Source organism: Lottia gigantea, assembly GCF_000327385.1.
Source record: "Lottia gigantea unplaced genomic scaffold LOTGIsca_2, whole genome shotgun sequence".
NCBI classification, from domain to species: domain Eukaryota; kingdom Metazoa; phylum Mollusca; class Gastropoda; family Lottiidae; genus Lottia; species Lottia gigantea.
The window spans coordinates 3,740,399-3,763,424 of NW_008708400.1; the positions used below are offsets into that span (position 1 = coordinate 3,740,399).

The following is a 23,026-nucleotide window of genomic DNA, read 5'->3' on the forward strand; positions in this document are numbered from 1 at the left end:
CTTACAATATGACAGGATGTAGCTAAGTTGGTCAGAATTATTGAAATTTTATGATGTCATTTGTATGAAATTATTAATAGTTAAATAGCCAGATCAAATCTTTGTTGAACTGCTTAAGTCTTGTGAAGTTATTTTTCATTCTCTATCTCTTCATCAGGACCCAGCCATAAATTCTTGTGGATAGTAAGGAAAACATTGACGAGAGGGTCTATATTTATTACATGTATGGTAGTTACATTCCTTCATGTTATGTATTGCACTATTCTCTGTAATGCATAGCAGCAAGAATTTAACATAAGCCTGTAAATGTTCACCATAAAGGAATTGACTGTCTCTAATAATGTTTATTCATGACATTGATTTTTATGCTAAAATATGTAAATTTATGACCATTATCTACAAATTTACTGCAATATCAAAAGAATTTAATTTGGCGGAAGACATCTAAGAAGCTTTTTACTTGAACATGTCAAGTATTCTAAAATTTCTCATTTTAGGTCTATTTTACATAGCCTGTGAGCTAAATTTAATAACTATACCCTCTTTAAAGATTAAACAATGGTGTTGAAATGTGAATGGGGAAAGTGATTGATTTCAGTAGCTTAATTGTCATGACAGATGACTTTTTTCAGTTACTATAGAAAACGTGTGTCTGGTCACATTTTTTTCAAATAAAAAAAGATATATAATAAAACAATGACCCAAGAACTTTCATTTGAACTTTTGCTTTGTTTTCTTTATTTCATGAAAATTTTATAGTGAATTTAAAAAATATCTGTTTAAATGATTGTTTATTCATTATTTGTATAGAAGGCTGGGCTTAATTCCAACTAAATAGAAAGGAACACTTACTTGTAAGTGTGTTTACCACAAATCAATTTAGATTTAGTGACTATGTTAGCTTGTGAAGTATTTCGGAAAATACCTAACAAACAGTACACAGAAAGAATTGAGCACATCTGAATCCACAAACTGTTAAAGCTAAATAATAGGTCTGTTCAGTTATCTGTTCAGTGTTAATGGTGAACTGATTGAAGAATAATGTTTAGTTATCAGTCAACTGATTGATAAATACTGATCACAAATAATTTTGAATTAAATAAAAATAAAACCCAGTTGATGAGGCCTACAAAATATACAGTAATCAGTCTTTGGAGGCATATATTGTTCAATTATTTGTTTGGAAAATACAACTTAACTATCATTGAACAGATTGAAAATACAGTTTAGTATTCTCTTTAGAAATACTTCAGTTATCTGTCAATTGAATAAAAAAAATTCGACTGACAATATACTGTTTCAATATATAACAATTTTAAATTTTAATGTATTCTTAAAGGCTCATTTTTATTAATTGTTGAAGAATTCAAACATAGAAATTTGAGAATGAAAACATATGGATATTAATATTGACATTGCCCACCAAGTTTCCTCAATCTCCTTTCCAATAAAATAGTCAGACTAAACCTATACTTAGAAAGTTGATCTGGTGTTAATAAGAAAATCTATATTGTGTGAAATATCCTAATTAAGTTGAAGAATTTTCAATCCTTCCCTTCATTGATACAATATAAGTCAATGGGCAATTTTCTTGTCAACACCTTTCCTTTACCAAAAACAATTACAACTTTATCCTTGTTGAGATCATAAATTATAATCTTTACGTTAGTCCTGTATTATACCTTGGTATTTCCTACTTATATCGCAGTAGTCTCTGATGACCACCTACCCAGTCTCTTTATTGCCTATTGTATTCTATTGTTTTGAAGACCTATTGTTCTAGACTATGATCTATGATATATGGTGTAAAGATTAATCATGTTCTACATGGTAAATAGAATAAAGTTAATACATGATTTTATACCTTGGAGACATTGAGAGAGTTAGTGAAGTTTCTTGATGAATATTTGGATTGTTAAGATTTGTCTATGTGAAGGATTAGAAGTGTTTTGGACATTGCTTAGGATATTGCTGAATGCTTATATATTTTGATGTGTGCTTGGATTTAAGGAGTTTATCAAATGTTGATGTAAGTAATCATAACTTCATAAATTTTCACAAAAATTAAGTGTTTTATTCCCAATTGCTAAAATATTTACCCATAAGTTGCATATTTTCTCATAATAAAGTGTTATATTCCCAAATCCAAAAAGATTTCCCTTTAGACCCAAGATTTCTACAGGTAAATGCCATGGATTTTTTCTGTCAAAAACCTGCTACTTCAGAAGGGGATCAGGGCTGGCAGAATATTAGGTTAAATCATGAGATGAAAAAGCTGCTGAATGAAGGTGTTGATAAATTGTAGTTGTATATCTTGATAAGGGATGTCTTGGATACTGTGTGTTATATGGTGACAGAAACATGCTAATCACATCTTTAAAGTCTAGAACTTGTAATATGTACCTCTGTTAAGACTTTCAGTTACTAAAACTTTTATTACCTGAATCATTTAACCTTCACATGATGTACTCAATTAAATTTTTTTTTCAAACTGAACTAGTTAGAAAATGTGCTCTCCCTTGGGGGTATACAGACAATTGTTTTCATCTGTAAATCAAGGAAAGTGTCTCTTGATATTATCATATTTTCTATTAAGAAGAAAGGTGACCTAGGTATATTTGAACTCAAATTCAACAATGCACTTTGTGATAAGGAAATGTTTGTAAACTTATATAAGAAGATAGATATATATATATTCAAGTAGGTTATATGTTAACTATATATATATATATATGTCAAGTATACAAGTTAGATTATATCTAATATTTAAATTTCTTCTGACTTACTTTCGTTTTTGATAACTTGTCTGATAAATGGTCACATTATAGCAGGGGTTTTTAATCTTTTCGTGTTGGAGAATATAGCCTGACTGATAGATTAGACTTAAATAATAATTGTCCGAAAATTTTATGCTAAACTACAAAGTGCCTCATTACTTCTCAAAATTTTAAAAATTCCCCACAGATTGAAAATCACAGTATTTGAGAATATTTGTTAAAAATAGTTTGCTATTGTGTTATCACTAATAGATAAGAGAAGCAGATCATCATATCTTCAACAAAGATGTATTGACTATTTACCTGGGCAATGGTGGCTCAATGAATTAGACATTTTTTCACTATCCTGAAGATCCAGGAATTAATCTCAGAATGATACCTTCAGTTTTTAAAACTCAGATTTCATAAGATTTAACTCAGATGGCCATGCTTGGGAATTTAGATTTAACTTTATGCTAAGAGGTAGTATTTCTTTTACTTCCTTTTAAGTTGAATCAAATAAAACAAAATATATATAGCGTTGTTGCAACTTCCAACATTAAAAAGAAATTTCATTTCAACAAATATTTGTTTTTTAAAAGTAAACTTTACAGGACTTCTTTAAATTGACAACTATTACCTTGAAGAAGATAGATATCAAAATAAATATTGTCAAGGATAGGTTCTAGTTGCCTCCCCTCTTCAACGTGTGACATCAAAGAAAGTTGACCTTTTAAGATTACACCATTAAAACTTTAAATTAGCCTCTAAACTCCTCAACTCATACTTGTTTGGTTTTTGTTCATGACCGAATTTCTTTTAAAGAAAAATTGTTGATCTTTTAAGACGTAATATTTAGGTAGCAGATGGCTCTATACATTATTAATTCAATCAGCAAGCAGCAAATTATATTGTGCAATCTGCATAAAGTTATCATCTAATGAGTGTGTCTGCAAATTAAGTTATAATTAAATTAGAGTTGTTTCCCTACAGGTTTTTTCAGGCAACTGAAATACTGTGTGTTTAATTTCATTGCTTCAAACAACCTTTTTATCATACCAGAAATGTAGCCTACTACTCTCACCTTCCAAAACATATTATGCCACTGTGTGTCAATTCCACATCATTTTCAGGAATTCTACAGAGTGAATTCTGTCTGTCAAAATCATGTCATTAAGCATCTTGAAGTTAAGCATTCAGATTAAACAAAACTGTACCAATAGAGAAAAAATGAAGAATTTTTGATTCAGTAGATAAAAGCAAAAAAAGACTCACTCTTACGTAATAAAATCAATATAAGCTTTAAAAATTATATTTTGTTGGCAAAGGGTGGTGTCAATGTTACGTGATCTGATGGAGAAAATTCTTTATTGAAGCTGTATTGATCTCTTATTTTGAAGAGCTTTGATGAAAAAATCTGTTGGTAAACAAATTGTTGACATGTGCCTTCTACAAGTTGTCCTTACATCAGCTTATCTGTTGTTCTTTAAATTCTTGTCATTTCATTCAATCCTCTACCTTGATTTTTGTTCTTAAACGAGATTTAACAAGTACAAAGCAGTCAGTGACAAGACAACAGCACAGTTGAGTTTTTTTGAGGTCTGCTGCAATTGTGGTAAGCAGGTTACATCAAAGTATAGCCAACAATAAGGTTTTGATATCATGCCTGTTCCACTATTCCAAGTTGGGTAAGTCAATGTTTTATTGGTATGATGATTGTTACCAGCAAATTTCGTGTCTGGTTTAGTGGATAGATCTTTTCTGGTAATATTGATACTTGATGTGATAAAAAAAAAAAAAAAACACAATGAATGAATAAATTCAAAATGTACTGATTACTTTAAGTTATTCATTAATTAGGGCTCCCTCTTGACTTCTGTCACTGATACTTTCATTTCTGGTTTTCTAACCTTCCAAAAAAGGCAATTTCTGCAACTTTGTGCTCTGGCACATGACCAATATGACAAAGAGTGTTAATTCTTCACAGTGCAGAGTTCTTCTGCGCCACATGTAGCTCTACTTTATATAAAATTGTGTCTATACTTGTCTCACAAAAAGGAGGAAATAAATGGAAGTAGACATATCATTAATGGATATTTCCTTGTCTGAAGTTGCTTGAATGGTGTCTTTTGTATTTTGAAATTTTTATTTTGCTGCTGTCGTAAGAGAATTTCAAATGATGTTTAAAGAATTTATTACGTGAAGTAGACAATTAGGCTGTAAGCTGAAAGTCAATAGTCTTTATTTTAAGTTATAACATTTCCGTGACTTTTGGTCCAAATTGTAAGCATTGTTTACAGATTAAGACAGAAATGTTGATAGTTAAACCTGTGTTTTAAGACTCATTAGTACAAAAGTGGTATTGTTCCCACCTAATTTGTCATGAAGCCTATTTGCCACTTTGTCACATTTTGTCTAGTTGCGAAACAATACTGTTTCCTATCTTCTAGACTTTGATTTGTGGAGGTTGAAAATTGAAAGATAAATACAGGTAGGCTATCAGGAAATATCAAATGAAATTTATAATTGTTCAGGATTCTTATTGTTATTCTTATCATTTGTCAGCTCACATATTTATTTCAAATTAGCTTTATAAACATTTAATAAACATTTACTCAATGACAACCTGATTCAAGTTCTGTTTTAATATTTCTATATCACTGTATAATTGATGTATTGAACACTATTTAAACAGTGAAATGTCCAAAGATATAAAAATATGTTAAAGATATAAGTAAGCCTAATTATTTTTGTGAAGATAAATGAGAAATCAAGATCCTGTAAGGTTAAAAAAAAAAGATAAATATTTACTTCTGCCAATCCTAGAAAATAGATCAGACAGCATGGTCAACAAATATTTGGTTTGTTGAGGCCCTTCCTCAGGGTAATTATATTTCAGCATCTACTAGTATTTTCAACCCCTAGTTTTTCCTAGAAATATTATTCTGAATATACTCCTTTCTTTGTCTGGTGCATATCCCTTATTGTACGTATTGATAGAATATGCATTCATTTATTTCGTAGATTATTATTTTTCATGATGATAACCCACACAATCTCTGTCTGTGTTTGTGTGAAGACTAAATAATGATATTATAAGAAATATTTATTCAGAAAGAGATTCCTATTGATATAGTATCCAGTAAATATTAGCCATTTTGTCTTTTCAATTAATTTTGTTTGTTTCACGTACGATTGTCACTTTGGTCATGACAACGCCATAATATTACACTTGAATCAATATTTTTTTACATTCTTGCGGGGGATATTTTTGCTGAGGAGTATAATAAACTTATACCAAAGTACTCTCTGAAAAGGGATGCAAGGCATACAGCTCAATGACAGAGTGCTATTGGGTGGTATTGGATGTTCTGGAAGGTTAAGCGTTCCCTGTTTTTCTAATTAAAGTTCTAAAATTCAATAAATATTTTAGACCAGGACTCAAAAGCTAAGCTAACTGGTAGAAGATTGACCTCAACTACAGTTCTGTCCACCACCAGAGTATAGTATGTTGCAAAGAGCAGATTTTCAGAATATTGCATATAGATGTCACAAAAAACTCATGGCATCTTGCCTTCTAGCATTCCATGTGTAAATTGAAAATTTATTTACCTCAAAAAATGAATTATAGCGTAGGACTTCGTCATTGTTTTGACTCATTAAGATTAGCTAGTTTGTGGTCAATAAAAATTAAGTCATGTGTGTTTTACTTGTTAAAGATTTTTAACTTGTTAGTTACGTGTAAACTTGATTAAATTCTCATTCTTGAGAAAGTTGTCAAAACTGACTGAAACTAAACACTCCTGCCTCTAAAACTTAGGCCAAAAAATCCTATAACTCTATGGTTTTTAATTCTATATAAATATTATTCTTTACAAAAGATAGAAAATATTTAATTGGTGGATATTGTCAGCTTGTTATACTGATACTTGTTCATTTCTGATTCTCCCTTGAGAAAATTGATTTAATTTGGTATTTCTGAAAAAAAAATCTTGAAGATAATGTTAAAAGTGCTAATCTTCCTTAAATAAAAGCCAATAAATAACCAGCCTTGGTTCTGCTCGAATATAGTTACCTTAAATTCAAGCTCCAGCTTTCAGCTAATGTATCATGCTTGATACTTTGTTGCTCTAGGATGTCTTTTAGAGAGTAAGGTATTCTCTATTATTTTGGCACCTGGTACCACTAGATTGTGATAGGTTGATATCACTACAAACCAAGCTTGAACTATGAACCTGGATTTTGAAAAGTGATTTATCACACTCTGTAAATCTTTAGATCTTGTGCCTCTTTTACTTTGTTTAATCTCTTTTTCGTGTATGGTTAAGTTGTACTAGCGAAGCAGATAATGACTACACTACTGTTATCTTCAGTGCAGTAGTTAATCCTTAAAACAAGCATTTTCTTTTCACCAACTTGAGAGGGTGAGATAAACAAATTTTTGAGTCAAGCCTGTAGGTTGATCATATAACATGTTTCTCAAATAATCTATCTCATTGTTTGAATCATATTATGTAAGATGAGTCTATAGAGCAATGTTTCATTGGGTGTTCTAGAATGGCAAACACAGACATCAAACAGTTTCTAGATTTGAACTGAAGAGCTTAAAGCTAATTGGTTGAGGAATTAATTACCTTGGAAGCATTTCAGCCAAGAGATACAATTTTGAATGTTATCGATACAATTTTTCTGAATAATTTTGACCTATTTTTATCTGATCATTATTCCATTATGATACCTTCATAGCTGATAAAATACTACTCATATCCTGCTAGTCTATAAAGTTACAGGAAGAATACAAACAAATCAGGTACAGATCAATATTATAATCATGGCACTACAGATAGAATGACTCAGTCTGCTAAATGACTTCATCTATCTAACTTTATTTCATTTTAACACGCTAGTAATAGATGTATTTCTAATATATAAAAGGTGACTTAAGTTGTTGGATTTTTTACTATGTTCCATCTGTGTAAATTTACCAGTGTTGTAGTTATATTCCATAGTGAATCATAAATGACGGTGTGACAAACACTGTCAGTGTCAGGTGTCTGGATATTCAAAATTTCAAGTAGTGAGTGTGAAGTTATGGACATTATTATCCATTACCTGTTTCTTTACAGCATATTGAGGAAAATATATTAAGATACCCAGTAATTTAAGGAAATTTCAGTAGACATAAGTTCACATGTCGTGTGTAATGACTTTATGGAACTGAATAAAACATTATTTCATGATTCACATGTTCAACACAGTGCAAAACTATCTTCATTTAGAAAGAGTTTTAATATTGACAATCAGCCAATAACTTAAATATCAAATTTGCTTTTGTTAGACCAATAAATATGACTAATACTTAGTGAATATTCAATCTGTCATATACCAGGTAATCTTTATAGACTTTCAATATTTATTATGATGACATATCCTTTCTGGTATAAAGTGAAAGCTGAAAGCTGTGATTTAAATGGCATATTTCAATACATATCTTGAAAATGGGTCCAGATCACAGTTATCAGATATTGCTCTTAACCTCAATGCGTGTATAGAAGTTTTCATACAATATCAAACTGTTACCAAGTTCTATTTCTATGAGTGAAATTTCTTAGAAGTTAAAGGGGAACAATCTTGTCATTATTCTCTGCCATGTTTGAACTTTAACTGTTTTACTTTTTAAAATGAAAATATGATGACAAGTTTATATATAAAAGAACAAATGAGAGACACTTGTTTCATGTACCAAAGTACCCAACATAATATATTATATCTACTAAAGAAAAGTTAACAGGAAAATGGTTTTTGAAGGAAATATTTGCATGTCTGCAGTTACTAATCACCTTTATGATTGTACATGAATATATTACATCATTTCAAGGAAACATTTCACTCATACTGTCTAAAAAGAGAAAGTGTGTGTAAATTTTGATTGTATTTAATTTAGAGAGTTCCAACATCAACTACTCGCCACCAACTTCAAGAAGTCAGTGCAGTTTGCATTTCTCAACAAAATTGTAACCTTGATTTTTTTTCTGCGAGTAAAGTTATTTTCTCAGAACTTCAAGTTTCTTGAAATATCAAACTGACATGTGGATTTAACAAATTTTTCCTCTGAGACATTAGTTTACTCAGAAAGAAAAAAGAAAACTGACACATGATTTGGTGTGCAGCAACCTGTTAGTCTAACCTTTTCAAGCATTTGAAAGTCTTGATCTTTAAGGAGAGTGTGTGAACAAAGAAATTAAAACCATTTGAAAAGTGTGTGGAACATTCTAGTTGCATGAAACTGATCTGAACAATGTTTGTGTTAAAATTTTTCTGGTATTCTTGTGTTTCTCCTTGTCAAAGGTGAGTATAGTTGTTTGTGGATTCCTCAAATTTTAACCTTGACCAAACCATATTGCATTGATATATTTTTTAACTGACAACAGAAATGTTAAATGCTTGTAAATCTCGAGATTCATCTGTTTCTGAAAAAGCATTTTGCGCTCAAGCATTTCCACATTTGACTCCAATAAGTGAATGTAAGAAAATTGCAGTGTCATTAATAGGAGAATGATGTATATGTTATTTAAAATGGTGTCTGTGTTTGACAAAGTGTTGATATTACTGTACTTGTGTTGTAATAGGTGTTGATACTAAACCAGCCATTATGGTAACTTGTAGTCTATTTAAACAGGTGATGGTTATTTCCTTTTTTATTATACTGTCGCGGGGGTCTAGTTCTGCCACTTCTTTCCCTATATATCTTATACTGTTTACTAAACACTTATCTTGTGCTTGATAAATGAATGAATAATCTGAAAGAAAGGAATGAATAAATTAAAATACAACAGATGAAAATGGCCTCAGTTTGAAATGAATAAAAAAGACATTGAGGCCACGCTTTGGCTCCTCATTTAATATATATTTATCTAATGGCTTTATTGCAAAGTCTCAGTTTTTTTTCTGAATATGAGGTGTTTTTTGTGATTTGTTGATGCGTTTTCCCAGAAAACATTTATGCTCCTTATACATCAGACAGGTCAGGATAAAATGTGCATTTAAAGGGATTGTAAAGAGGTTCTTTTTAAATTTTATATGTATATCAGTGTAGCATCAATTTGCACCATTCCCAATTTCAATCAGACGTCTGTGGTTGCTGCAATTCCTCTAAAACTAACCGTTTTGTTTGAATAAAAGTGGTTACATAAACCATACAGAAAACTGATACCTTACTTTCCTCAATAGAGTATTTTCCGAGATGGAATATTCATAAAACCCATTCATTTATAAAAAATAATGAAGTTTTGGTCAGGTAAAACTGAAACCTGATAGTTTAAAAATGACATTAAGGAGATTTCAATAGATATATATATTAATAATAATAAACAGAGTCTGTAACATTATAGTTTAATTATATACCGTATTTGTTGACCTTTTAACAAGTTTTAAACTCACTTTAATGGTTCACTACCTGGCTTAGCCTGGCCACGTTTTGACATTGTGAAATTTGAACCTCCTAGTCATACAGGTGAAGGTGAAAGTTTAGTTGCTCGGAAATTTCAATGAACACAAATTGTTTTCCTCCTGGACATAGTTGTGGTTTTGACATCATCCATAATGAGTTGCTGTTGAAAAAATCATCAATTCCAAATATATAGTGTCTGAGTTTAAACTGTTCTGGTAGAGATGTTTCAGATTCCCCGTCTCTTAAGCATTTACCGAAGTGTCATTTAAAGCAACAAGTGTGTGCTAGATTCATAAAAATGTGAAATGTTGTCATTAAATATTTCAATATATACCCTGTAACACACTGTCACTTTGATACCTTTGAAAACCCCTAAATATTACATATTGACGGTATGCTTTGGAGTCAATTATATGCAGACAAGATACTTTTAGGTTTAAACTCTTAAATCAAAGTCTGTTGTTCCATAATATTCCTAAAATCTGCTTGCTTTTCAAGGTCATTGAAATTGGACAGATAGTTAATAGTATTTGGAATAGTTCTTTCAGTGATTAACAGCAGTATCTTCAGTTTTGAGAGTAGCTTGTGTGTGAAAAAGTACATTTTTAAACAGTTTTAACGCATATTTTATAGTTATTGTTTTATGCCTGAGTGACTGATGGTTGGTTCAGATCAGATTTATAAGATAGCTTTATAAACAATGAATCAGATATTTTAATGTTATGTTGTAACTATTTTTAAACTTGTTAAACCAGTGTACAGTCATAAAGTTAGTGGTATAATATAGGTACTTGGAATAATGAAGGACACAAATAATCAACCAAAGATACTAGAAATGTATTTTTCATTCAAATCTACAACAAAAAACTATTCTATAGATCCTTTGCAAGTTTTGAAAGAACAGTTTGAAAGATCATTCTGCAAGTTTGACAGATAGTTGACAGACATTCTGCAAGTCTACAGATCTTTCTGCAAGTTTACAGATCATTCTGCAAGTTTGACAGATCATTCTGCAAGTTTGACAGATCATTCTGCAAGTTTGACAGATCATTTTGCAAGTTGACAGATTTTTCTGAAAGGCCTGACAGATCATGCTAACAGATTGACAGATATTTGAAAATTGTCAAATAATTCTATAAAGATTGACAGGGTAATTCTGAATGTTTGGAAAATCATTCTAGAGGTTTGTCATATTATTCCGAAAACTTGGAATATTAATGGTTTGACATACTCTGAAGGGTTTGACTTTCTATGGTCAAATTGATTTTCAATTGTTTGGATTCATTCTGAAGGTTTAATGTAACAATCTGAAGGGTTTGACATATCATGATGACTTTCCTTACCTCCTAACACATAACCCTTATTAAAAACAGTCACTTGGAGACCTCTTGAATACCATAGAAAATTTTCTCTAAAGAATTGGCTTTAATTTTGAAAAATGTCTATTTGACATATGTCAAGATTATGAATACAGGATGATTTGTACTGAATTTCTATAGTTTATTGTACTTTACTAAATGTATTACTATTACTTTTACTTTATTATATACTTATAATGGCTTATATATTAAATTCGGTCCATTGAAGATTTTCAAAGTCTGACATATTTTTATTTTGACCATTTTTATTCTAGAGGTCCCTTGTAGATTTTCTAATTAAGACAATTTTTGCTGGTATATTTTTTGATAGTGTTATATAGAAATTTGGACAGCACTGGTCAGGATATGGGCAATTCGTTACAAACATTTAGCATCTTGCTAGTCATTTAGCATACAACAAATGACTATGCACCTTGCTTTTACATAATTGCTTAAAGGCAGCAATGTACTAGTTTATTTGATTCAAATGTTTGTCACTGCAAAGATGTATACCATCTCAAACTTCTTCAAAATGATAAAGATCTACAAAATTAATATTGGCAGCAATCCACCCTATCTGTTTATGAAACATAAATGTACTGCTGTATCATGTTGAATTACGGAACATGGTCAACTTTACTTAAAAGTGTTACTTGTTGTTCTCATTGAGTTTCATATTGCAGTTTGATAGTGCTTTAAAATGTGATATTTGATATCTTATGAAATATTTGCAATATTTTTCGTTCACTGAATGACTTAAATTTTCTGAATATTTTTTCTAGCATGATATTATAAGGTAATGGTTTTTTTTTTGGTTTTTTTGTCAGCTGAATATGATATGACATAGATATGTAATGGGTCTCCTAACACTGAAGAGTAGACCTATATATCTTGTGCAATCATGTGTCACCTTGTAAAGTTTGTTCGTTTACTACATAAAGGATGGGGGGACCATTATAAATTTAAAATTTTGCTGTCTGACAACTTGTTTGGTTGACATCATTGTGCTATAACAATGTGAAAAGATGCATTGAAAATAAAAATATACGAAATATGTATTCATTGAGTTTGGTCCTATAGGGACAGGTGTTATAAGCTTAATGTTGAAAAAATTACCTATATTGTGTGCTTATTATCACAAAAGTGTTTTCTATTGTGCATTAAAAGAGGATTTACTATGATATTGTGATAGGTTGGTAATAGATATCTGCTGGATTTCCTTAAAGGAAAGTTTTGATTCAGGACTGTTGTTTTGTACTGTATTTATAATATGTTGATGTTGTTCAGACTAGTTTAAGACAAGAACACCAAGAATAATAGTAGTGACTATTAAAAGATTTGACCAGCGAGATTGTTTGTGAAAGTGGACTGGGTTGATGCTATCAAGAAATTCATACACTGTCATACTCAATTCTCATGTCTTAAAAAGACTTGTTTACAATTTTTTCATATCACCATTATGATAAGATCAAAACAATCAGAGTTTATATCATTCGTTTATATTTCTACAATTATGTTGGGCTATGATATTTGAGACTACAGGCCAGTAGGTAAACAAACCACCCAGTTGATTTATGCACATATTTAATTAAAATGTTTTAATTTGCATATGAATTAAGTTATTCGGTTATACTGTTAGGTAAAATATATTCATGAGTTTACATGATAATAACATGGCAGTAACTTGTTGAACAAGACGGTATCCCACCAAGCCTACTCAGTTGTGACAGGAGAATGAATCTAGGTTTCAAGATAGCCTATTAACCAAGTCATTCAAGAGGAAAAAGAAGCTCACATTTTTTCAAATCTGTAACTTTTATTGATGTTTATTTATCATACATTGAAATTTTGAAATTTTCTGGAGATATTTTGTGATTTCTTGGTACCTTTCTGTAATTACTGTAGACTGAAATATTCTTGAAAGTGGTACAAAGTGATAATCTTTTTTGTGGAAGTTTCAAGATAATTGGAATTACTATGTGATACATGCTATCTTTCTTTTAAGCCAGGATTAGCCAAAATTTTGTTAGGCTTCTCTCTCTTTCAAATCTAAATACCCAGTTTGACTAATAACGTCAGTGGGATTGTTTTTTAACATTTAATTAAAATTTGTTGGATTATGTTAATATGTAAGATTCAATATCTCTTTAAGCTGATGGTTAGCATCTTTAATTGTAAAAATGTGAAGGGACTAATAATTAAGTTGTGTTGACACTGTGCATTACATTGTTATTTTATATAGGTAGAGGTATTTATATACAACTCTACTGAATACTGAGTTTAAATTGTTATAACTGGTTATTTCAATTGTTAAATGACAAGTTTGTTTGCCTTCAAGTGAAAATACAGGATAGGGTGACTAGGCAGACGACATCCATGTGAAGAACTTGACGCATTTCAATGACATTTGACGATGGGATTCACAAATTAACATCCTTCATTCATGGAGACAAGATATATATCGACATAACCTATCATTTTACCTGTTTTGTGTTGTAATTTACTTTTTCTATTCACTAGTGAAATTTTTCAAGTGACTTTTTGTGATGTTAATTGTGATTAGAATGACAGTGTATGAAATGAAAAGGATTTCTTAAAAGGTCAAGGTCAAATATGTTTATGAATTTTTGCCCGATTTTTTATTTGACTTAAGTTGGTGCAGAAATGTAACAATATATTTATTGAAGAATAATTTTTCTGTTTAGTTTGTATGGAGATGTCAAAGTCATAAGAAAGTAACTTTTTTTTTGGAAAATGAAGATTTAAAATGGGTGCCAAAGTGATGTTTGAAATTTGCAATTGATAGAGTTCTTGGAAAAGAAAGAATCAGAAGGAGTATAGTTTGTCATCAGAATGTCGTGTGACACAGAAAACACTGTGTCTTCTAACACAAATCTACACACATCACTTCCCAGTGTTACTGTGGGTGTTAAAATGAAAGTATGGTGTTATTGGCTCATTACATATACAGTTAAAGTGTTACCGAAATCTTTAGCTCATGGATTTGTACAATTTTTATCATGGTTGGAAATACTCAAAGCATATAGGTAGGTTAACATCGATAGGATATGATACCAAATAAATCATATCAAATAACTAAAAAACATATCCATAAGCTGCTGATAGCAAGTTCATAAATATGACTTTCCCAAGAAAGCTTTATTTTTCTTCCATCGAGTTTTCAGAATTTTCTGTAATTCTTAATGTCTGAACAGGTCATACCAGGATTTGTTTTGTCTGTGGGTTAACTGGGATTCTTTAATATAAAAAGATGTACATGAAGCAAAAGCCATTGTTTCATGGAAACACAAAGAATCTGTAAAAAAACAATGCAATGCGATCCTCCATTGTTTTTTTTGGATTTTGAAATTTTGATATATGCCTACATTTACTTTTATGTATACAATGTCATTAAAAGCGAAGATAAGTGAACTCAATTTAACTAGTTATTTAGTGAAATGTTGATATTTACATGTGTCAATATGTCACATAACTACAGTGTAAATAATACTAGAAATATAACCTTGATACATGATGTAGGTGGTACAGATATAGACTTGATGTATCAACTTGATGTATCACTCTGACAAAACGTATTTTTACTCCACTTCATAACCCAACTGTACGCATATTTTTAATAAAACTTCTTCATGTGCATCACTAAAATAAATACTGAGGTGGATGTTGCTAGTAGAATATATTCACCCTTCCAGAATACTTAATGTAACTGCAGAAATAGTCCATTCCATCTTAAAGTGAGTACATGTAATAATGTTTGTGGTATACTTGTATTTTGTGCTATGATAGTGAATGGGTTGATGAAAAGCTAGTTAGGTTGTCTTATGCTCATTGTTGAGGTGCCATAATTTCTATATCTCCTGTAAGACAAAATTCTAAAATTGGCCAAGAGTACACTTAAACCCTTGAAGGAAAGCTCCCCTTTTATTGAATTGAAAAATAAATGATAAACTGAAAAGCATGTATTTGGACCAAAATCTATAGATGACAGACTAGATACAAAAAGACACATATTGTAGAAATTTCCTGATAAAGTTCTCAAAAACATCCATATAACAAGGAATCTTTGTTCTCAAGAATCCTGTTTATCAGCTGGTCCTTGGCCAAATTCTACAATACTAATCTACCACTGATTATCTGTACCTGTTTACAGTATAAAATGAATGAAATGATTGAATGAAGAATTTTCTTTAAATAAAAGCTAGCCATGATATTTATAGTATTGTCAGTATAATGAATGTAAAGATAGCCCTTCCTAAAGTTGACATAACCTGTATTATATTATGTTGCACCCATGTTGAATCTACATATAAAAACTGGATATTTTAATTCAAGGTGAATATTTAACTGACAGTGATGAAATAAAGTCAAGCTAAACCATTTCATTTGATTTCCTGAAAATCGATATTGGGTGCATTTGCACTGAATTTCTTTCAACCAGATCAACTATCATGAATAAATTCATAAAATTATTGTACTTTTGTATAGCAGAGTATATGAGAATCATTCTAAATTAAGAATGGATCTTAATCTTCAAAAACTACCTTGAAAGTTATGAATTAGGTATAATTTTGTTAAAATATATTTTCAGGTGCTCAAGGTGTAAAAAATGTCTACCAAATTGGTATTTTGAGAAAGATGGTAGTTTATTTTGTCAGTCAGACTATTGGGCTAGATTTGGTGAATCATGTAATGGTTGTTCAGATCTCATAACAGGACCTGTCATGGTGAGTTATTGTTAACATTTAAAACTTTTATATCTTGACTGAAATATTGCTTTTAAACTAACAAAAATATATGGGTGTATACTTTACTAGTTGCAGTTTGCAGGGGAACAAGTTCATCTGGGTACATAAACCTACACACCAAAAATGAAAAATATTGATCTAAAATTGTACAAGGCTTGTAACGAGATGGTAACTGGCACTTTTGGTATTTTCACTCCAAGTTCAACACTGTCAATTAGTGAAGATTTGTTTGAACATAACCAAATCGATAGAAATTTCCATAATCTTACCAAGTTCAAGATGAAGAGCATGCAGACAAAGCAGATAAACCAAATATTCAAAATACAAAAGAATAAAGAGACCAAAATTTTGCTCTCTCATTCTGTTAGGTTTCGATTGGTCAAAAATAGCTGTTTATCCATATTAACCTCATTTCAAAATGTATTAAAAGTGATAGAACAATAAATTTGTAATGATTGTATACTTTAATGTGAAAAACTCGTGAAATTCCCTTATTTCAGGTGGCTGGAGAACATCGTTACCATCCAGAATGTTTTAAATGTGTTCATTGTGATAGTTATATTGGTGATGGTGAAACATATGCTCTAGTAGAGAGATCAAAACTATTCTGGTATGTATTCACATTATTTCTTTGGATCTGTGAATTTTGGCTCAAGGTGCTAAATTCAAATTCCTAATTTTACAAACTCATTTCATAAAACCAATCCACACTTCTTTAACTTCAAGCAGAATCATATGACTTTATTCAGATTACACTTCATTTGCAAGGGAAAATAGAAATATTTAAATCTAGAAAATTCTTAAACAGAACAAAGGGCCTACATGTTTAACTAGATCCCCTTGTCATCATTGCATGTCAAAATTTCTCTCATCGCACACTTTATGATGTTTTTAAACACTATTGACCCTATCAGAAGCAGAAACGTAGGATGTTAAATTTCATTAGATTTAATTTCCTCCCGATATAAATTGTTTTATATTACAGTGGAACATGTTACTCCAAAGTAATGAAGCCATTATTGGCTGCATCACCACGAAGACGGAAACCTCATTCTATACAACTAGTAGAAATACCTCCTACCCCAGACAGAAATCGTGGTGTACAGTTTACTATGGATAGACAGAGGAACTCATCCTATAGGGTTTCTAGAAACAGTGATATCTATAGGAAATCACCAGCCATTAAAATTACAGAGTAAGTTTGTACTATGTATAAAAGTCCATACTGCATTTAGTATGCATGTATTGGACAATTTCCAGGGAAAGGTACTCTGCATTTATGTAGGACCGTTGGCAATTTGGCAAGTAGTATTTTAATAGTTGTTAATCTAGTCTCCCTTCTTTTGATGCATTTTTCATTGGATGAACAATTCTATGGGACCATGAATGGCCATCCTTATTCGGAGGGTTGTTAATGGTAAAGTTTCTGAAAGGGTCATATTAAGAGAATAATTGTATATTTTGGTATCATTTGGTAAACTTTCCTAATTTCAGTCTGGATGTTAGTCCAGATCTACAGGGTTTAAAGATTGGTGATCGTATATTAGAAGTAAATGGTTTAAATGTTAGAGATAAATCTGTAGAAGATGTAAGTGTTCTAGCTTCTTTACCGATACACACTAACCTTATATTTTAGAACACAATTGTCTTTTATCATGTTCAGATTTAATCTTTCTTCACTTCAGGTTGCAAATTATTTCCTTTGATCTTGAGTGATCTTAACAGAAGTGCTTTTTCGCATTCAGATAAAGATTTGAACTTACGTTTTTAAAATAATGTATTATTCTGTGCTGTTTTAATGATCTAAGCACAATTCAAAGGAAATTCAATAGCAAATGAGCCTATTTTCTGTATTTCTAGATTGACACAATATTTAACAATACCAATGAAGTTTTACACATAACATTAGAACGTGACCCATCACCATTACGCCATAGTTCAGATAGTGATAGTCCTACAGATACATCATCACCTGATCAAGTTATCATTGGTAATACACCAGTTCAATTACGTCCTAGATCATCTTTAAAAGCCAGGAAGTAAGTTTGGTAGCACTTTTGGTACTGAGTGATTTAGAAGCATATATCATATCTCATTATAGATTCAAAACATTCAGTGATATTGTGCAAATTTTTGTGATTTCATTCAGCTTTTGTTAGATTTGCAAATTCTTACTGAAATTCACTGAAATCCAATGAAAATTATTTGTAAATTTGTATTTTTTAAAAATGCCTCGGTTGCTGATAAAAGATTCTGATTTTAGTTACAGTCCATCAAGAAGAAGAAGTAAATCACCTTCCCCATTACCCACTAATAGAGCACTAAGTATAGATCTATCGAGATCTAGTTCCTTACGCAGTCAAACAGGTTCTCATCGTGTCTTCAGAGTCATTGATCTAATAATTGGTGATCTCCTTGGTCAAGGCTTCTTTGGACAAGCTTTTAAGGTAAGCTTTTTCTGGAATTGGTGTTCACATGTTCTTTACATACTAGGAGAACTTGTAAATGTAAATGATCAAATGATGAAAATTTAACAGGTTAACACTTTAAGAATTGTGATGAAATGTTGCCAATTGAAAGTACTCTTGAGACATCAAATAAATGCTCACTGTCAAGACATGTCCTGAAAAGTCAACAAAAACTCTTGTGTGTAGAAACCAGTACCCTATGTCGCCTTGAGGCAAAGTTTTAAGTACTATAGGGACTGAAAATTTGACCTAGGATGTGCTAGATAACATTATTAAGAGATTTAAGATCTTTAAACCTTGAAAGTCATAACTGAACTCGTGTTGGTAGTCAAAGGGAAGTAATTTATGATGGTGATTGTTTATTTTAATCAGGTAACACATCGTGTAACAGGAGAAGTTATGGTATTAAAAGAATTATTTAATTTTAATGAAGAAGCTCAAAAAAATTTCTTGAAGGAGGTAAGTCAAACGTTTATATTTTTAACATAGATAACATAGCTTCAAATGTGAACATTTTCTATTCTTTGAAGGTCTTTAATTCACTTCCAGAAATAACGAGTACAAGTACTTATGTCATGAAATTTATGAAATGAGTTGCTGGATGATAATTTTCCCTAGTTGCCAAATTCAGATGCCATGTTGTTTTGTTTAAGTTGAGCATGAATACATGACCTACATGATTTTCATTCTTATTAACCTGTTTCAGGTTTATATTGTTTTTTCTACCTGAAACAGTTCTGGAAATTTAGACTTACAAAAACATGTTTTCCCATTGAATAACAATCAATCATTAAATACATCCCGACAATGCAAAGTTGACCCCATTCACATCTTTTACATGATTGATATAGTCATTGTATTGAATATAATTTCAGGTTCATATGTTACGTAACCTAGATCATTCCTGTTTGTTGAAGTTTATGGGTGTACTATATAAAGATAAAAAATTAAATTTAGTCACAGAATACATCGGTGGGGGAACATTACAAGAACTTTTATTAGATGAAAGTAAAGAAATAACCTTAGTCAATAAAATAAAGTTTTTAAAAGACATCTCTAGTGGAATGGTAAGTCTTTGTCTGATATTAATTATACTCAGAACTTGAGACTTATTGGATGACCAAAAATAACAGCAAATAATAATGACTGACAATATTACAAATAAATACCTTATCCCAAATTTTGATCATTGTACTGAAATGTCATATTTTCACACTGTGAAGTTATGTAAGCTGTTGAAAGACACTTGTTATTTGACTGTAGAATATATTGATTTGGACATAAATTACCAAGATTACATGTATATTAACTGCTGCTACTCATGTCCTGGAGTTTTTATGATTTATATCCTTGCAAACAAGAATAATTTTCCCAATCAATAAATTATGATTTAGTGTTTATTTTTAGTTGAATGCATTCAAGTATTATCTGTCATGATTTTTGTTATATTTGTATTTTTAGAGCTATTTACATTCTATGGATGTTATACATCGAGATCTCACATCACATAATTGTCTGGTTAGATTAGTAAGTATTATATTTATATTCAATAATAACATACAATATTTAGTTAACTTTAACTTATAAGAGTTACTGTGCACAGTTAAAACTGTATTTAAAAAGATACAATAGAAGTATTATTGTGCGTATTAGGGACATATACAGCTTCCATTTGCATCATTCAAATTTTCTGTGCAGACATCAGAATGGAAAAATAGACTAAATGAACACATCATTAGTGCAAATTTATTTTAATAAAAATAGTGGTTCTAAATCAAATTAGACCAAAATGAGCTTTAAAAGTGAAAGACTTGATAAAATCAAGAGGTAAATGTTTTATGGAATTTTTGTTATCTTATTTCTAGAATAATACAGTAGTAGTTGCTGATTTTGGTTTGGCAAAAATAATGTCTAAAAATACAGATATGCCTTATCCTGATATAGAACGAACACCAAATAACAACTCTAGCTCAAACTCCAAATATAAACGTAAAACTAAGAAAAAGCGATATACTGTAGTTGGCAGCCCGTACTGGATGGCACCAGAAATGATGTCTGGTAAAATTTATGATGAAAGAGTTGATATATTTTCTTATGGTATTATTGTGTGTGAAGTAAGTTGTTTTCTTTACATTATGTTGTATTGCTGAATTCAGATGTTCAGAGAAACCCTTGCATTATTGGTTATTGAAAAATGCATGTTTGGTCCTGCATTGCATGAAATAACTAAACTTGACATATTCCAAAAACAAAAAAGTAGATGAACTAACCAAAGTTGCTTTGAATATGGTTGCAGAAGTAAGTTTCAGGTATATTTGTTTGGTTTGGCTGTAGATATAGTAATCATGGCTTTGTAATTGTTATGATTATTACATTTAGTTTAGGTTTGGCTGCCAATAGCATTAAAAAGTCTTCTGAACCCTAATATCTTAATGTTTTAATCATATTCTTTCCACTATCTTTCCTCATTTTCCATGCATATCATCTCTCTCATGTTCTCCCTTATCCAAATCATTGTATTTATATGGATCCTCTGATTGGGTTACAGACTACCACTGTTTATTGGATTTAATGAAATATTTTGCATGTGTGTATATTGGTAAGGTCAGGAGGTAGTTTGCCTTTCACAGTTTTTTTGAATTGTTGCATTTGAATAAACCAGAAGACATTGTATTTGGTGAATCCAAACTGATGAAAAGTAGACAACTAAACATGCAGTCATTACTCTGTATTTGAGTAGAGTTATGTATTTGTAAATTTTAATAGTCTTGTTTTCAGAATATAAATATATGTTTGTGGTTGATTCTCACTGCAATAATAAACATTATCATTATAATAATCCCCCATAAAATGAATAATTTTCAACTGTATCTTGTTGTGTCTTTGATTGTCAATTGAATAATCTGAAGACAATAAGTTAATTGTATATGAAATGTGAGTACATGTTTATTTGTGTGGGTTTGTTCATGTTGTCTAAGCTAAACCCTCAACCTCATAATGGAAAACTCCCAGGACAGTGACATTCACCTTGTGTCACCCCATCCTTCCTAAACTTTTCTAATAAATATCAGATTCAATAAACCACAAGTAAAGGTTTTAATTCATCATGTTGAAAGAATGCTAATTGGTTTGATAGATGCTCTCTGTAAGGTGTTCCAAATCTCATTCTTGTGAACAAGTCATGTTGCATGAAAAACTTTTCTTATCAAGTTCATGGGAAGGGTTCTTGTGCTTTATATATTTTTGTTGCTTTACATTTATTTGAAAAGTCTTGCAAGGAAGGTTCTCTGTTCTAGCCTCAGAAATTCATCTTTCATTTTGAAGAGGACAGAAAGTAAATGAGGTCTTCCATAAAATAAAATAATATAGGATGTTGAGAAATTGAAATGGTCCAAGTCCAAGTACAAGATATTTATGCACATTCATGTACAATTTCACCAAATAGACATCAACAAACTTCTTCAGTAGTTTTAATAATAATCACTACAGAATAAACTTTCTTTGTATCATGTTGATTACTATTTGTTGTCCTCAAAAACTGTTGGTGTATGTTATGACTGCTTTTGATGTGCACCAAATTCATTGATTAACTATAAAAAAAGACAATATGATTTTATTGTTTGATTTTTTTGTCCAGCTCTTCAATGTTGTGCTTTTGTTATGTGTTCACTTTATGTAGCATCTGTTATTGTTTTTCTGTTAATTGTCTGTTTCTAGTCATCTCTTTCTGTTTATTCATCATATCATTCCTATATCATCTTTTGATTAACAAATTTCACTAGGGACTGAAAATATTTTTGTAAACAAATTTAGCAAGTTATGAAATATGAATATTGCTTTTGTAGGTGATAAGTCGAGTGTCAGCTGACCCAGATTATCTGCCTCGTACCCTCGACTTTGGTTTAAATATGGAACTATTTAAAAAGCAATATAGTGGAGATTGTCCTGACACCATGTTTATGTTGGCTGCATTGTGTTGTCAACTTGTTCCAGAAAAAAGGTAAGCACAATAATAGTCCTCTTCAGCTGATAGAGCTTAATCCTGGCCCCTCGTAACTAGAGTTGGAGGTATATCAGCTCTAAGCCGTGATACATGTTTACAGTATCTGTTTCATCAATCTGATTTATTTTACAATATCATGCTAATAATGTCAAGGTATATTGATACTAATATTTTTTTTAAACAAATTGTGTCCAAGCTAAACAGTGAAAGAGTCGTCAGTTAAGT

At 30.7% G+C, this 23,026-nt stretch overlaps 1 protein-coding gene across 1 annotated transcript in view; it reads left to right on the plus strand.

The window, feature by feature from the left end:
* LOTGIDRAFT_103637 (hypothetical protein) overlaps positions 1-22,802 on the plus strand; it is a gene marked incomplete at both ends in the record, with an annotated part of 25,091 nt that extends 2,289 nt beyond the window's left edge. The window contains 11 exons of the mRNA XM_009053360.1: positions 16,174-16,309; positions 16,831-16,940; positions 17,316-17,525; positions 17,825-17,918; positions 18,191-18,369; positions 18,600-18,777; positions 19,171-19,257; positions 19,674-19,865; positions 20,260-20,325; positions 20,664-20,912; positions 22,644-22,802. Coding sequence (XP_009051608.1) covers positions 16,174-16,309; positions 16,831-16,940; positions 17,316-17,525; positions 17,825-17,918; positions 18,191-18,369; positions 18,600-18,777; positions 19,171-19,257; positions 19,674-19,865; positions 20,260-20,325; positions 20,664-20,912; positions 22,644-22,802 — 1,660 coding nt within the window. The remainder of the gene's footprint in view (positions 1-16,173; positions 16,310-16,830; positions 16,941-17,315; positions 17,526-17,824; positions 17,919-18,190; positions 18,370-18,599; positions 18,778-19,170; positions 19,258-19,673; positions 19,866-20,259; positions 20,326-20,663; positions 20,913-22,643) is intronic.
* Positions 22,803-23,026: the final 224 nt, after the last annotated feature.